General features: G+C 46.0%; 1 protein-coding gene across 15 annotated transcripts in view; it reads left to right on the top strand.

The window, feature by feature from the left end:
• The window catches only part of LOC126981323 (rap guanine nucleotide exchange factor 1-like), a 123,095-nt gene that overhangs the window by 91,467 nt on the left and 16,298 nt on the right, over window positions 1-15,330 (top strand). For 11 of the 15 annotated variants that reach the window (XM_050832314.1, XM_050832315.1, XM_050832316.1 and 8 more), the window contains 7 exons: window positions 3,085-3,183; window positions 6,358-6,565; window positions 7,253-7,294; window positions 11,042-11,189; window positions 13,210-13,322; window positions 13,710-13,892; window positions 14,158-14,592. In XM_050832314.1, the coding sequence (XP_050688271.1) occupies window positions 3,085-3,183; window positions 6,358-6,565; window positions 7,253-7,294; window positions 11,042-11,189; window positions 13,210-13,322; window positions 13,710-13,892; window positions 14,158-14,592 (1,228 nt within the window). The remainder of the gene's footprint in view (window positions 1-3,084; window positions 3,184-6,357; window positions 6,566-7,252; window positions 7,295-11,041; window positions 11,190-13,209; window positions 13,323-13,709; window positions 13,893-14,157; window positions 14,593-15,330) is intronic. The other 4 variants (XM_050832305.1, XM_050832308.1, XM_050832313.1 and 1 more) reach the window with 2 other exon arrangements.

The raw sequence follows: 15,330 nt of genomic DNA, 5'->3' as shown, positions 1-15,330 counted from the left end.
CTTTCTTTCTTTCTATCTTTCTTTCTTTATTTATTTTACGTGTACGCCAATAGCACCGGTACGCTCTCTTGAGGGGCCTGGATGGTAGTTGGCCCCAGCCCGTCACGGCGCAGGCAAGTGTTTATAGTGGCGCCATCTTCTATGTTCTAGTTTTCTTTCTCGCTCTGTATTCCTTTTCGTTTTTTTTTTTAACGTTATATAACATTCCGTTCGTTCGTGCGTCATACCGCTTAACAACCACAGAGCAATATAGTCAGGCCATACCATAAACGGATTGCCAGATTGTCGTACTCTGAGCATTGCATTATCATTTTTAGGCTCCAAGAATGTCGTAACCACACAAATAACGACAGAAAATTAAAATGATCGTTAAAACAGTTAAATTTTGATGGTTTTCATAAACAATATAGTCAGCCCATACCATAAACAGGATCGATATACAGTTTTCACACCTTTGGCAACTCTTGTGTATCACCGAGCCAGCGTTGCCAGATTGTCGTACTCTGAACATTGCATTTATCATGATTAGGCTCCAAGACTGTCTTACCCACACAAATAACGACAGAAAATTAAAGTTATCGTTAAAACAGATAAATGTTGATGGTTTTCATATTTCTTCCTTAGAGCTATCTGTCAGGAAGTACGAAAATGGATTGCGATGAGTACGATACTTTGGCAACGCTGCACCGAGCCTTATCTTATCCTTCAATAACTGTACAGAAAAGGTTCAACCCACACTCTTGATATCAGGAATTTAAGAAGGGATTGTTGGGGGATCCCTTAAGTCCCTATTTGACGTATTTCCTTTGGTATTTGGTTGTTTGTTTAGCCTCATTAATCTGTCTGTCTGTCTGTCTGTCTGTCTGTCTGTTTGTCTGTGCGTTCGTTTGTCTTGTCTGTCTCTTTCTGTGTTAGTTTGTGCCTGTCCCTATTATCTTTTTCTTTCCTTTGTCCGTCTGTGTCTGTTACTGTTTGCCTGTCTGTCTATCTTTGTCTGTCTATATGTACCTGTCTGTCTGTCTTGTCTGTCTTTCTGTCTGCCTGTCTGTGTCTGCTTGTGTGTCCCTGTCTATCTGTCTGTATCTGTCTGTCTGTCTGTCTGTCTGTCTGTCTGTGTGTCTGTCTCTTGTCTGTCTGTCTATGTCTATCTGCCTGTCTGTCTATCTATCTGTCTGTCAGTCTGTCTGTCTGTCTGTCTTGTCTGTCTTGTCTGTCTGTCTATCTGTCTATCTGCCTGTCTGTCTATCTATCTATCTGTCTTGTCTGTCTGTCTGTCTGTCTCTATCTGCCTGTCTGTCTGTCTATCCATCTATCTATCTATATGTCTGTCTGTCTTTCTGTCTGTCTGTCTGTCTGTCTATCTGTCTTGTCTGTCTGTCTGTCTGTCTGTCTTTCTGTATGTCTGTCTGTCTGTCTCACACCACCTGCTAACCCCTCCCCTCTCCATCATTCTCCCCAGGTAACTCCCCTCATCAAGGTGTGTATCATTAACAGATGGTCGTCTTAGGTGATGCTTCGAGGCTTAAGATTTTCCCTCCTCGCCGTGTTTTCCCGCGCCACAATTACTCTGCAGCTGATCAGTCATAAGAACATAAGAACATAAGAACGTAAGGAGTCTGCAAGAGGCCAGTTGGTCTATACAAGGCAGCTCCTGGACTCTTGTTAAGTGATACCACACCTCTTAGGGTCGTATTACAAGACATTTCGTGGCCCAAGAACATCTATTTGACAAGGCTTTCGAAGGAGTTGTGGGCATTTCCAGGAGTAGTTTTATGACCCTGGTGGTAGTTTGACCCTTCCTCTGTACCGTGAACCTGAAGAAACACTCATTAGAACCCGCCTGACCCCCTCTTTGGCCTTCAGAAATAGGTGTTGTGAGAAGCGAAAGTGTTATGATTTCCCTCCCCACCGTGTTTTCCCGCGTCACAATTACCCGGCAGCTGGTCAGTCGTGTTAGGTGATGCTCCCCCGCTTGAGATTTCCCTCCATACCGTGTTTTCCCGTTCCCGCGTCAGTCAGCCCCGCCCGCCCGTCAGACACACGGCTGCTCCCTTTTCCCCGAGTCACTTTATTTTCACGCCCCGGACTTCGTGATTGTGGCGTGTGGTTTGAGGAGGAGGGGAAAGTATAGTTGCGCCAGATGATAGGGGGAAAGAAAACCGGATCAATGAAAAAGGGAAGAAAAAGATGGAGAAAGGGAGTGAGAAAGAAGGAACTGAATGCCGTATAAATAAGAAGAGAAAGCCAGATAATGAACGATTAGAACTGAAGGGAGAAAATAAGTTGGAAAGAAGGAAGAAAGGAAGTGTAGGAAAGACAGAATTAGCCTAAGACCTCAACCCTTTCTCTTAATCAGGCACCTCTCAGCATGGCTCCAGGTGGCGTTTCTAACTAGCCTACCTGGCGCTGGGATACTGTTATTTAGTCACAGGTGGTGGCGGCGGGGTTAGGCCTACGATAATATATACAGTTAACCGTACGATAATGTATACTCTCGGCCGCACGATAATTACCAGTGCCAACCACCTCGTTACACCGTCCATTAATTCGCTCGTTGGGGCCACCTGGAGCAGCGGTAACGGCACTGGTCTCCTCGCTCTTGCTCATAACAGGAAAGGAAAACCGCTAATGATGATATGCTGGAGGCTGCGATGACGACGTTTTGTGATTCGTTCTATCCAGAGGCAGATTTTAGTCCGTATTGTTAAACGTGCAGGCTTTTTTTTTTTTTTCCCTGTTGGCATTTCTCTCTCTCTCTCTCTCTCTCTCTCTCTCTCTCTCTCTCTCTCTCTCTCTCTCTCTCTCTCTCTCTCTCTCTCATGCAGTCTAAATTTAAGTTTTCGGCGCCCATATTACCACTAATTGCTGCACTACGGCTATACTCCAAAAAATAAATGAAAAAATAAATGAATCCGTAAATAAATATATGAATAAGTGAATAAATCCTCTCTTACACATGTATCCTTAGTTGTATAATCACACTCTATACTGCATGGGGGTTGGGATGGCATGCTCCTCCCTTCTCCTTTGTTGTTTACTTGCAACAATAAACAATCAATCAATCAATCTCTCTCTCCCCCACAGACGCACCGAAGCAGGGCAAGGGGGCGCTGCTGACCCGGGCCATCTCCTTCAAGGACAAGTTCGGCCGCCAGCTCGGGGGCATCAAATCTCCGAGGCAAGGTGAGGCGGGTCTGGCAACACTGCTGGAGTCCATGGGGGGGAGAAAAGTTGGAAAGTTTCGTTTAGTCGGCGCAACATCTGTGGTCATATGCCGGAGAGAGACAGACGGGGAAGGATTATAGGAGAAGGGACACAACCCCCGATTAATACCTGGTACCCATTCACTGCTGGGTGGACAGGGGCGTAGGGTATCGGAAAAGCCGCCCAATTTTTTCCACTCCGCCCGGGAATCGAACCCGGGCGTCCATGGGGCTGTTGGTTTTGTTTTATATTGTCACTTCCTTAACAAACCGCCTAAGTCATTATTTTCTACTCTACAGGAAATCAGAAAAAGAACTGCCATTATCTCATTTGGCTTAAGATTCAGGCAGAAATGAAAAGGTCACTTCTAGAACACGTGATGTCTGGTGATAGTATCGGAATGGGGCACGTGTGGAAAGTGTGGTGGTGGTAGTGTAGTGGTAGTGGTGGTGGTGGTGGTGGTGGTGTTAGTGGTTGTGGTGGTGGTGGTGGTGGTGGTGGTGTTAGAGGTTGTGGTGGTGGTGGTGGTGTTAGAGGTCGTGGTGGTGGTGGTGGTGTTAGAGGTTGTGGTGGTGGTGGTGGTGTTAGAGGTTGTGGTGGTGGTGGTGGTGTTAGAGGTTGTGGTGGTGGTGGTGGTGGTGTTTGAGGTTGTGGTGGTGGTGGTGGTGGTGTTTGAGGTTGTGGTGGTGGTGGTGGTGTTTGTGGTGGTGGTGGTGGTGGTGGTGGTGTTTGTGGTTGTGGTGGTGGTGGTGGTGGTGTTTGTGGTTGTGGTGGTGGTGGTGGTGTTAGAGGTTGTGGTGGTGGTGGTGGTGGTGTTAGAGGTTGTGGTGGTGGTGGTGGTGGTAGAGGTTGTGGTGGTGGTGGTGGTGGTGTTAGAGGTTGTGGTGGTGGTGGTGGTGGTGTTAGAGGTTGTGGTGGTGGTGGTGGTGGTGTTTGAGGTTGTGGTGGTGGTGGTGGTTGTTGAGGTTGTGGTGGTGGTGGTGGTGTTAGAGGTTGTGGTGGTGGTGGTGGTGTTTGAGGTTGTGGTGGTGGTGGTGGTGGTAGAGGTTGTGGTGGTGGTGGTGGTAGTGGTTGTGGTGGTGGTGGTGGTGTTAGAGGTTGTGGTGGTGGTGGTGGTGTTTGAGGTTGTGGTGGTGGTGGTGGTGGTGTTAGAGGTTGTGGTGGTGGTGGTGGTGGTAGAGGTTGTGGTGGTGGTGGTGGTGGTAGAGGTTGTGGTGGTGGTGGTGGTGGTGTTAGAGGTTGTGGTGGTGGTGGTGGTGTTAGAGGTTGTGGTGGTGGTGGTGGTGGTGTTTGAGGTTGTGGTGGTGGTGGTGGTGGTGTTCGTTGTTGTGGTGGTGGTGGTGGTAGAGGTTGTGGTGGTGGTGGTGGTGGTGTTTGTGGTTGTGGTGGTGGTGGTGGTGGTGTTAGAGGTTGTGGTGGTGGTGGTGGTGTTAGAGGTTGTGGTGGTGGTGGTGGTGGTGTTAGAGGTTGTGGTGGTGGTGGTGGTGTTAGAGGTTGTGGTGGTGGTGGTGGTGGTGTTAGAGGTTGTGGTGGTGGTGGTGGTGGTGTTAGAGGTTGTGGTGGTGGTGGTGGTGTTAGAGGTTGTGGTGGTGGTGGTGGTGGTGGTGTTAGAGGTTGTGGTGGTGGTGGTGGTGGTGTTAGAGGTTGTGGTGGTGGTGGTGGTGGTGTTAGAGGTTGTGGTGGTGGTGTTTGGGTACTTTAATATTCTAACATCCGCCTCGCTCCGGAGTTTTACATATTTCTGAAAATCTGATCGTACTATTTTTTTTTATAACCATTTCCTGCGGATATGACTAAACAAGGGCACCGAGGGAATGCATGCGGGCTGCACACGGTCTTGACTTCCGTATGACAACCTAGTATACCGTTCCCCTTGACTGGCAGAGGGGGCAAGTCCTCCCTGCCTGGAAAGAGAAAGAGGACCGTAAAAACTGCAACAACTACTGTGGGATTACGCCGCCCAGTGTGCCAGGCAGGGTGCTTGTCCATCCATTGGTCATGTGGATTTGCAACCAGGTGCTGAAGCGGCACGGACCTGAGCAGTCTTGGTTCGCGCCTGGTAAGTCAACAACTGACCGTATCCTATCAAAAAAGAAGTCTATTCATTTGGGCAAGGCCACTCACGGCAGCTTAGTCCCAGCGACTCCACTTCCCTCTTCTGGCTGGGTAGCTCCGAGCTGGATGATGTAACCTACTTATGTTAAGTAGTCAACATAAAATGGTAAGTTTCCAGGGGTAGTTTTGTGACCCTGGTGGTAGTTTGAACCTTCTACTGTACCATGAACCTAGAAGAAGCACTCATGAGAACCCAGCTGATCTCCTTTTTGGCCTTTGGAAGTAGTTGATGTGGGAGGCAGAAGTGTTTAAGAGTACCTGCCTTAAAGATCACTGCGTCACTCTTCCTCCCGTTGAAGGTGGTGGTTCGCGTCGCCTGAGCCGACGCGACACACAAAGCTTTACTGGATCGAACAAGCGAACTCCAGTCTTTGGGTTGTGGGGCCGAAGAGGAGATTAATAATGTTGTAATGAGTGTTTTTCACGTTCATGGCACAGGAGAAGGATCAAATCACCATCAGGGCCATAAAACTACCCTTGGAAATGCCTAAAATCCAAGCTTTGAGAAATGTGTGAAAGTTTGGATGCCGAAATGTTTATATGACCCTTAATTAAACCCCGAGCCACTCCCCTCGAAGCGCCTGCCAAGACAAAGAAGAAGACTTTGTACTCCATAATTTCAAGTTGAAGCACACGTGTAATGTAGAAGTTAGAAGTACTGTGCGTATCTTTGAACCCCTTGACTGCGGATTTCCTACCAGAAGACATCACCAAGCTACAGAAATGGAACAAAAAGTGGCTGCTATAATTCAATGAAGAAAAATGTAAAGTCCTGCACCTTGGGAGGGGATATCCAGCATACCAAATACCACATGGGAAATACTCCACTATCCATTGCAGAGGAAGAAAAAGACCTGGGACTATGGCTACCAGCGAAGGTCAAATCTGTGCCAATCGCAGCAGACGGGTTAACTTCCTCTAAATTAAAAAGTTATTCCTAATTATAAGTTCACAAAGTATCAGTATGTATTAGTGTGTCTTTTAGTCCTCGTCCGTCCCTGCCCCTGAACCCCCCACCAACCCTCTGCCCCTCCACAGGCGCGATGGAGAACGCGGGAGGCGAGCCTGCGGTGAGCGGCGAGAGCGTGCAGGACAAGGTGGAGGCCCTGTGGCGGTCACTTAATTTCAGCAAGTACGTGGTGACGGAGTCCACCTTTTACATGCTGCCCGGCTGGACCACGGCGGTGCTGGAGGCGGTGTTCGCGCTAATGGTCATACTCAAGCCGAAATTCACTAACCAGAACAGGTGAGACTTTCCTTACTGTATAATCACACTCTGTCCTGCCTGGGGGTTGGGATGGCATGCTCTACCCTTCTCCTTTGTTGTTTACTTGCAACAATAAACTATCAATCAATCAATCATTTTGCTCTTTCTTCAGGAGTAGTTTATCACCTCCGTGTCTGGTGTTAATGCAATATTCTCCTTTCATTTTTTTAATCTTTTTGTTTTTTTCTCTTTGAAGACATGTTATCACTTTTTTCCAACTATTTCAACATTGTTTTTTGTGAACCCAGACTCAGATTATTGAAATATTACCGGAAAAGCATGTCAAGGTTTATTTTAAGAGACTTTGTTCTAGTTTCAAAGATGCTTAACAATCTCTCTGTATAATGTTTTGAAGACATGTTATCACTTTTTTTCCAACTATTTCAACATTGTTTTTCTGTGAACCCAGACTCAGATTATTGAAACATTACCAGAAAAGCTTGTTAAGGTTTATTTTAAGAGAGACTGTTCTAGTTTCAAAGACGCTTAACAATCTCTTTGTATAATGTTTATATATTTATTTGACAGCTTCACGACACCATAACCTCCCCCCAAAACACGCTTCATATTTCTTTGTTTTTTCCATGGAGCCAAAACAGATGAGTTAATTGCCTCACTTCATGGAGGAATCTCGTTGACTTTTCTTTGTCTTGTATTTCATTTTAGGGACGATGCCTCTCTGAGCTCCATTGACTTAAGGACACAAAGGTTTGGGCGTGTGGCCGTTTGGTAAAACTGTTGCCTGATTTCCTGCTTCACGTGATTAAATTTGACAGTTTTCTTTTTGATTCTGATTTCTTCACTGACTACGATGTGCTTCTTGATTTGCCGTTCCCACAAAGCTAAGAGATACTTGTGCTTACTATAGTAAAACCAAATTGTCAAGTTCGTTTGGGCGTTGGCTCCCACGGGTCCTTTCCTCCCCTCTACTCTGCCACACAGCCCCAACACCTATCCCTTCCTCTCATATGTAAGCTATAGGTAACATATGAGAGGATAAAATAGGTGTTGGGGCTGTGTGGCAGAGCAGAGGGGAGGAATGGACCTGCAGGAGCCAACGCCAAAACGGACTTGACAATTTGGTTTCACTATAGAGGAGGAGGAACAGTGCCATGGTGTGAAGGGAAAGAGGGGCATACTCGGGAGGGAGGAGAAGGAGGAAAATGGTAACGAGGGATGGGGAGGAAAGAGAGAGGGGGACATAGGAGAAGGAGGAAGAGGAGGAAGAGGAAATTGCTACTGAGGGAAGGGGAGGAGAGAGAGAGAGGGGGACATAGGAGAAGGAGGAAGAGGAGGAAGAGGAAATTGCTATAGAGGGAAGAGGAGGAGAGAGATAGAGGGACATAGGAGAAGGGGAAAGAGGAGGAAGAAGAAATTGCTATAGAGGGAAGGGGAGGAGAGAGAGAGGGACATAGGAGAAGGGGAAAGAGGAGGAAGAGGAAATTGCTACTGAGGGAAGGGGAGGAGAGAGAGAGAGGGGGACATAGGAGAAGGAGGAAGAGGAGGAAGAGGAAATTGCTACTGAGGGAAGGAGAGAGAGAGAGGGGGACATAGGAGAAGGAGGAAGAGGAGGAAGAGGAAATTGCTACTGAGGGAAGGGGAGGAAAGAGAGAGAGGGACATAGGAGAAGGGGAAAGAGGAGGAAGAGGAAATTGCTATAGAGGGAAGAGGAGGAGAGAGATAGAGGGACATAGGAGAAGGGGAAAGAGGAGGAAGAGGAAAATGCTATAGAGGGAAGGGGAGGAGAGAGAGAGAGGGGGACATAGGAGAAGGGGAAAGAGGAGGAAGAGGAAATTGCTATAGAGGGAAGGGGAGGAGAGAGAGAGGGACATAGGAGAAGGGGAAAGAGGAGGAAGAGGAAAATGGTACTGAGGGAAGGGGAGGAGAGAGAGAGAGAGGGACATAGGAGAAGGGGAAAGAGGAGGAAGAGGAAATTGCTACTGAGGGAAGGGGAGGAGAGAGAGAGAGAGGGACATAGGAGAAGGGGAAAGAGGAGGAAGAGGAAATTGCTATAGAGGGAAGGGGAGGAGAGAGAGAGAGAGGGACATAGGAGAAGGAGAAAGAGGAGGAAGGGGAGGAGAGAAAGAGAGGGACATAGGAGAAGGAGGAAGAGGAAATTGCTACTGAGGGAAGGGGAGGAGAGAGAGAGAGAGAGAGAGGGACAGGAGAAGAAAGAGGAGGAAGAGGAAGAGAGGAAAAGAGGAAGAGGAACATAGTCAAGAAGAGAGGGGAGGAGGAGGGGGAAGAGGAAACTGACATGGAGGAGAGAAAGAGGGACATACAAGAGGAAGCAGGAGAAGATGAAGAAAGAGGAGGAGGAGGAGGAGGAGGAGGAGGAAAAAGAAGATGGTTTGTGTTCTTTATCGACATTCATCCAAGCCAATGTTCCCTTCCTCCCTCTTTTTGCTTCTCTAAACTCCTTCATCTTTCTCTCTTCTACATTCTCCTTCATCTGTTTTCTCTTTCCTTTGTTCCTTACCTCAGTTCCTTCTTTACTGATGTGCATTCAAGAGTGATAATTAAACAGCTTCCTTCACTCCCTTCGTAAATCATCTTCATCTGTTTAACCTGGTAGCAGCGGGGATCATGTTTCTTAATGGTCCCTCTAAGCGAGAAAGATGAGAAAAAATCACCCCTCACACGAACCATTTCATAATATATATCAAAGCATTTGTGATCAGATTATGTATCATCTATTTTTGGGGGGTTAAAATCATGGCACAAATTTGGCCTGTCGCTGCTACACGGTAAAGCCACAAATTTGGCCTGTCGCTGCTACACGGTAAAGCCACAAATTTGGCCCATCGCTGCTACATGGTAAAGCCACAAATTTGGCCTGTCGCTGCTACACGGTAAAGCCACAAATTTGGCCTGTCGCTGCTACATGGTAAAGCCACAAATTTGGCCTGTCGCTGCTACACGGTAAAGCCACAAATTTGGCCTGTCGCTGCTACACGGTAAAGCCACAAATTTGGCCTGTCGCTGCTACACGGTAAAGCCACAAATTTGGCCTGTCGCTGCTACACGGTAAAGCCACAAATTTGGCCCGTCGCTGCTACACGGTAAAGCCACAAATTTGGCCCGTCGCTGCTACACGGTAAAGCCACAAATTTGGCCTGTCGCTGCTACACGGTAAAGCCACAAATTTGGCCTGTCGCTGCTACCGAGTTAACATCCAGTTTTCCCATAATCTCTTGTGAGGTTAGACGGCCGATGATGGCCTTACAACTCTTTCTGTCCCTTGCTTCAACATCTCCAATCTTCCAGTGCTGCCAGATCCTCTTCAACACACTGCCTCCATGTCTTTCTATTTTTATATGTAATAATGATCATTTTTCTGTACATTAAGTTTGACTGCATACCATGATTTGGGTGGATGTGATTATTTTGCGCCAGAATCTTGTAATTTTGATATCTTCAGTATGGTACAGTAGGCCCTTCATTGAGTGTTTGTTTTAAAAGATTTCCTCATAATGCCCTCTTGACCTGACTTCTTTGCACTCACACTAAAAAAAGTCCCATGAGTCCCAAACCAATAAATTGATAAATCTCATTAACCTGGTACCAGTGACGGGCCAAATTTTTGGCTTTACCGTGTAGCAGCGATGGGCCAGATTTGTGACTTTACTGTGTAGCAGCGATGGGCCAAATTTGTGGCTTTACCGTGTAGCAGCGATGGGCCAAATTTGTGGCTTTACCGTGTAGCAGTGATGGGTCAAATTTGTTGCTTTACCGTGTAGCAGTGATGGGTCAAATTTGTGGCTTTACCATGTACCAGCGATGGGTCAAATTTGTGGCTTTACCGTGTAGCAGCGACGGGCCAAATTTGTGGCTTTACCGTGTAGCAGCGACGGGCCAAATTTATGGCTTTACCGTGTAGCAGCGATGGGCCAAGTTTGTGCCATGATTTAACCCCCCAAAATAGATGATACATAATCTGATAAAAAATGCTTTCTTATATATTATGAAATGGTTTGTGTGAGAGGTGGTTTTTTCTCATTTTTCTCGTTTAGGGGGACCATTAAGAAACATGATTCCCGCTGCTTTGGGTTAAAGTAATACATCCATTTTGCTTACATTCCCTTGGTACCGGCCTTGCATTGAAAAGTGGGTCTATTGTAAAATGGGTTTGGGGATGTGGTCAAGTTGAGGCTTGGGTGCATTGCTGTAACCTCCATTTTGCTTGATTTTCCATGGTGCGCTGTCTTGTGTTCAATAGCGGGTCTACTGTTACACCAAAAGGCCTCCAATAGAATTCTCATAGATTTTCCCTTTCCCCCATTTTTTAAAGTTTTATTAACAATGAACAAAATTTCTCTTGGGCGTGTGTGTCTTAAGCTACAGGTATTAAGATGATTAACCCTGTAGAATTGACGGGCCAAATTTGTGACTTTACCGTGTAGCAGCGACAGGCCAAATTGAGGCTAAGATTTGTTGCTGCTCCTCTGCCCTCAGCTCAGCCGTGTCGTCGGTCATCTCAGGCGTGCATCAGAGCCTGGCGGAGCTGGTGCGGTGGAGTGACCAGCGGCTGCTCTACGAGGACGACACACACAACACCCAGTCGATTCAGGATGTGGTCAAGATGGTAAAGGAAGCCGTCCAGGTAAGGCTGTGTGCACCAGAGGGGAGGGAGTGCAGGATGGTGGCGTGGGAGACTCTGCTGCTGTCACGTCACGCAGTGCTTGCCGTATGATAAAGAAATGTGACCTGAATGGAGAATTGGTCAGTGTTTGTTACAGGTAACTCTCGATTTACGCGAGTGTTGCGTTCTTGAAGAGGTCGCGTAATTAAAAAACAATGTAAATCAAACAAGAGGTAGGTTTCTGTCGAAAAATAAATAATGTAATTTTCTGCGTATAGCGCGCATTTTTTCACATAAAAAATGCCTGAAAGTTTAGCTCTGCGCGTTATACGCTGAATGTACAAATTTTTAATGATTTTTTTCTTCTTTGGGATGTTTTTAAGGGTCTGTTTTTCGTCTTATCCAATAACAACAGCAAACTTACCTTTATTATTGTTTATAATCCTTCATAGTCCGTAGCTGTCCTATAATATGTTACCATAGAATACAGGGCGATCTAATAACTACTATACAAAGACTAAATCGGTGGAAGATCGCCCATGCCTTGCTGTTATCCCGTTTTTCCGTCGGGCGCCATTTGTATGATCTTGATCTTGATGTCACAGGTGGCTTAAGATTGTATGACTAAGGAGCAGTACAAGCTACATAAAAAATCATATTGGAAAAAAATGTCCATGTGTTCATTATTAATTATTAATATTAGAGAGAATAATGGAGTGAATATGATATCAGAAACTGTACATAATGAGTCTTGTACGAGGAGTTATTTCACGTAATCCCAGCCAGGCCGCCATTTGCATTGTTTACAAACCACACAACCACACCCACACAACAAACAGCTGCATGCCGCGTGTCACCAGAACCGAGATATCCACTCGGGCACTCATTCTCAGCCTCTCTCGTGTGAGGAAGAAATGAGGGACACCATGAGGGGCTGGCTAGTATTGGTACCGGTACCGAGCAGCCTGGTACCAGTACCGTACCGTATTGCTGGTACCGGTACCTGCCCACCCCTATTGCTGAGTAGCGTGGCAGCGTAGGTACTGTATTGTTCAAGTGGCGCGCGGGAAGAACTGAGCTCAGCTGTGTGGCCGTGTGAGTTCAGTTGCGTGAGACATCTGGTGGCCACTCCATAAAATATCGCGTATAAGTGAAAAAAACGCCTAAATTAAACATTTATTTGGATTTTGGACCCCGCGTTATTTAAAAAACGCGTAAACCAAACTCGCGTAAATCGAGAGTTACCTGTACCGTTACCATGGTCGCTGTTTTCCTGAAGGCTTCGTGGAGTATCACCTTATTTTTTAAATGTCGTGTCACTCATTGTTAACCTGGTAGCAGCGACGGGCCAAATTTGTGGCTTTACCGTGTAGCAGCGACGGGCCAAATTTGTGGCTTTACCGTGTAGCAGCGACGGGCCAAATTTGTGGCTTTACCGTGTAGCGGTGACAGGCCAAATTTGTGCCATGATATAAACCCCAAAAAATAGATGATGCATAATCTGATCACAAATGCTTTAATATATATTATGAAATGGTTTGTGTGAGGGGTGATTTTTTCTCATTTGTCTCGCTTGGGGGGACCATTAAGAAACATGATCCCCGCTGCTACCGGGTTAAAAATGATGTGGCTGCTTTTGTCTTTTTCAACCCGTTTTTGAAGGCGCAGTTACTAGTTGGTTGTGCTTATTTTTATTATATAACTTCTTATGACGATTTTTTAATGTCAACTCAGTGAAAATCCAACACTGCTTCCAAACCGTGTCCCAAGAATGGAATAAAAAACTCAAACTAGCCACATAGCTGTTCTTAAATACTGATATATACACCAGTTACAAAATCTGGCGAATGTAACAAAGGAGGCAGCTCAAGGGCACACACACACACACACACCCCCAAAAAAAATAAAAAAAAATAAAAAATAAAAAAAATAAATAAATAAATAAATAAATAAATAAATAAATAAATGTTATGGCTCTTATATTCCTGAAGGCTATGCAGAATATGTGTCAAATTAATGCTATGTTTATCATGTGTTTCAGGCATTGATTGACCTTGCAGCTGATAAGGAAAACCTGTACATATCAGACTCCAGCATGTCTCCGTCCACCCTTGACAACAACAACTCAATAGACAAGTCCCTGGGGTACTACAGGTGGGTCAACACTCTGTCAAGGCTGCTGTTTAATAGCTTGCAACTCTGTCCTTTCTTCCCGTCAAGGCCTCAGTAAACAGCTTCCAACATTGCCCTTTTTTACGATGCTGTGCCTTTGTTAAGCATGCATTGTCCTTCAGCTATTTAAGACTATTGATTTCTTTCCCTCTTCCAGCAGTGGGAGTTCAAAAATATCAAACCACAGTTACTATCTACCATTCTCCTCTCACATGTTTGCTTCTCTCGTGCTATTAAAAACTGTTCATTCCTTTCCGTCTTCCACCAGTGGGAGTTCTAAAATATCAAACCACAGTAACTATCTACCATTCTCCTCTCATTTACTTGGTTCTCTCTTGCTATTAAAAACTAATGATTCCTCTCTTCCAGCAATAGGAGTTCAGAAATATCAAACCACCGCAACTCCCTTCCCGAGATCAAGCAGGACTCCCCCATCGAGCAGAATAGTCAGTTCCTGCAGACGGGGGACAACCTTGGGAAGCTGAGTCATTCCCGAAGCTCCGACTCAATACTCGCTGAGGTGCCGCCCCCCAAACCTGCCCTTCCCAACTGGTGAGTGTGTGTGTGTGTGTGTGTGTGTGTGTGAGCGAGCGCTTGTGACGAGAAGGAGAGGGAGAGAGGGAGAAAGATATGCATCTCAGCCTCTATTTCATCCTTATTATTTTTTTTTTTTTTTACAACAAAGGAGGCAGCAGAGATCTGTCTTGACTTACACGCTTAGCTGTGTAAGAAGAAAACTGGTCTTTTCCCACTGTAGGCAGACTCCAAGGGTTCCAGTTTCACCCTTGTAATTCCCTCCCCATCGTCTTCTCCACAGCACTGATAAAGCCCCACCGCTGCCTCCCAAGATAAAGCGTCTCAAAGCCAACCTGCATGAACCCTTTGCCGGACACCCCCACACTTCCATCACCTCCCCTGTCGGCCACAGCTCAAGGGAAAACTCCTCTGACTGGCTCAACCACAGCCATGGCCCACACTCCCTCTCTGAAACACTAGAGAGGTGCTCCTTGACCAACTCCTCGGACCAGGTCTCTCCAGCCTCAAGCCAGGATTCCATGAACCACCCGCACGATGACCCGCCGGCCTCCAGGACAAGCTTGGACTCCTCAGGGTCTCTGTACGACCGCTCAGAAGTGGACTCGGACTTCAACAAGAAGCTCTCCAACACGAGCTTTGATGCACTCGCCATCACTCGGGGGGACGCCAACTCAATCCAGAAATTTAGTTCCAGCAGCAGCAGGTATTTTGAGAGGTAGGATGCCGCAACAGTTACCTACATTGTGGTGTTGTAAGAGAATCATCATAAGACATCCTAGCTTTCTCTCTTTCCTCTACTCATCGTCATAATCTTCATCATCATCATCATCGTTTAACGTCCATTTATTCCCTATGGTGGGGTGGGTTTCTCTACTCATTATCACTTGCAAGAGTTTCATCATAGTTATTATTCTCACCTATACTTACCATTGAGTTTTCTTACACTTCAATAAGATGGAAAATAAAGAGTAGAGAAATTAAAAAAATAAAATAATAAATGTATTCAAGACTCATGAAATGGAAATCACCTCGTGTATTTTTTTCTGTGTTATAAGAGGAGGAGGAGGAAGAGGAGGAGGAGGAGTGTAGGAACCAGAGAGGTGGCTGTGTCCTCACACCCGCATCCTCCTCCTCCTCCTCCTCCCAGTGCTGAAGGACCTCTGAAGTCAACACAAATCACCTTGTTTATTTATTTTTTATTATCTTGTTTTGAAGGGAGTTCTGAGGGCAACACAAATCACCTTCCTGTGTAACCGTGTAGCAGCGACGGGCCAAATTTGTTCCATGATATAAACCCCCCAAAATAGATGATACATAATCTGATCACAAATGCTTTGAAATATATTATGAAATGGTTTGTGTGGGGGGTGATTTTTTCTCATTTTTCTCGCTGGGAGGGACCATTAAGAAACATGATCCCCGCTGCTACCGGGTTAAGTCTTCTGTGGTATAT

Source organism: Eriocheir sinensis, chromosome 47, assembly GCF_024679095.1.
Source record: "Eriocheir sinensis breed Jianghai 21 chromosome 47, ASM2467909v1, whole genome shotgun sequence".
Lineage (NCBI taxonomy): Eukaryota > Metazoa > Arthropoda > Malacostraca > Decapoda > Varunidae > Eriocheir > Eriocheir sinensis.
Note: the sequence above shows the minus strand (reverse complement) of the source record. Positions and strands in the feature narration are given on the sequence as shown.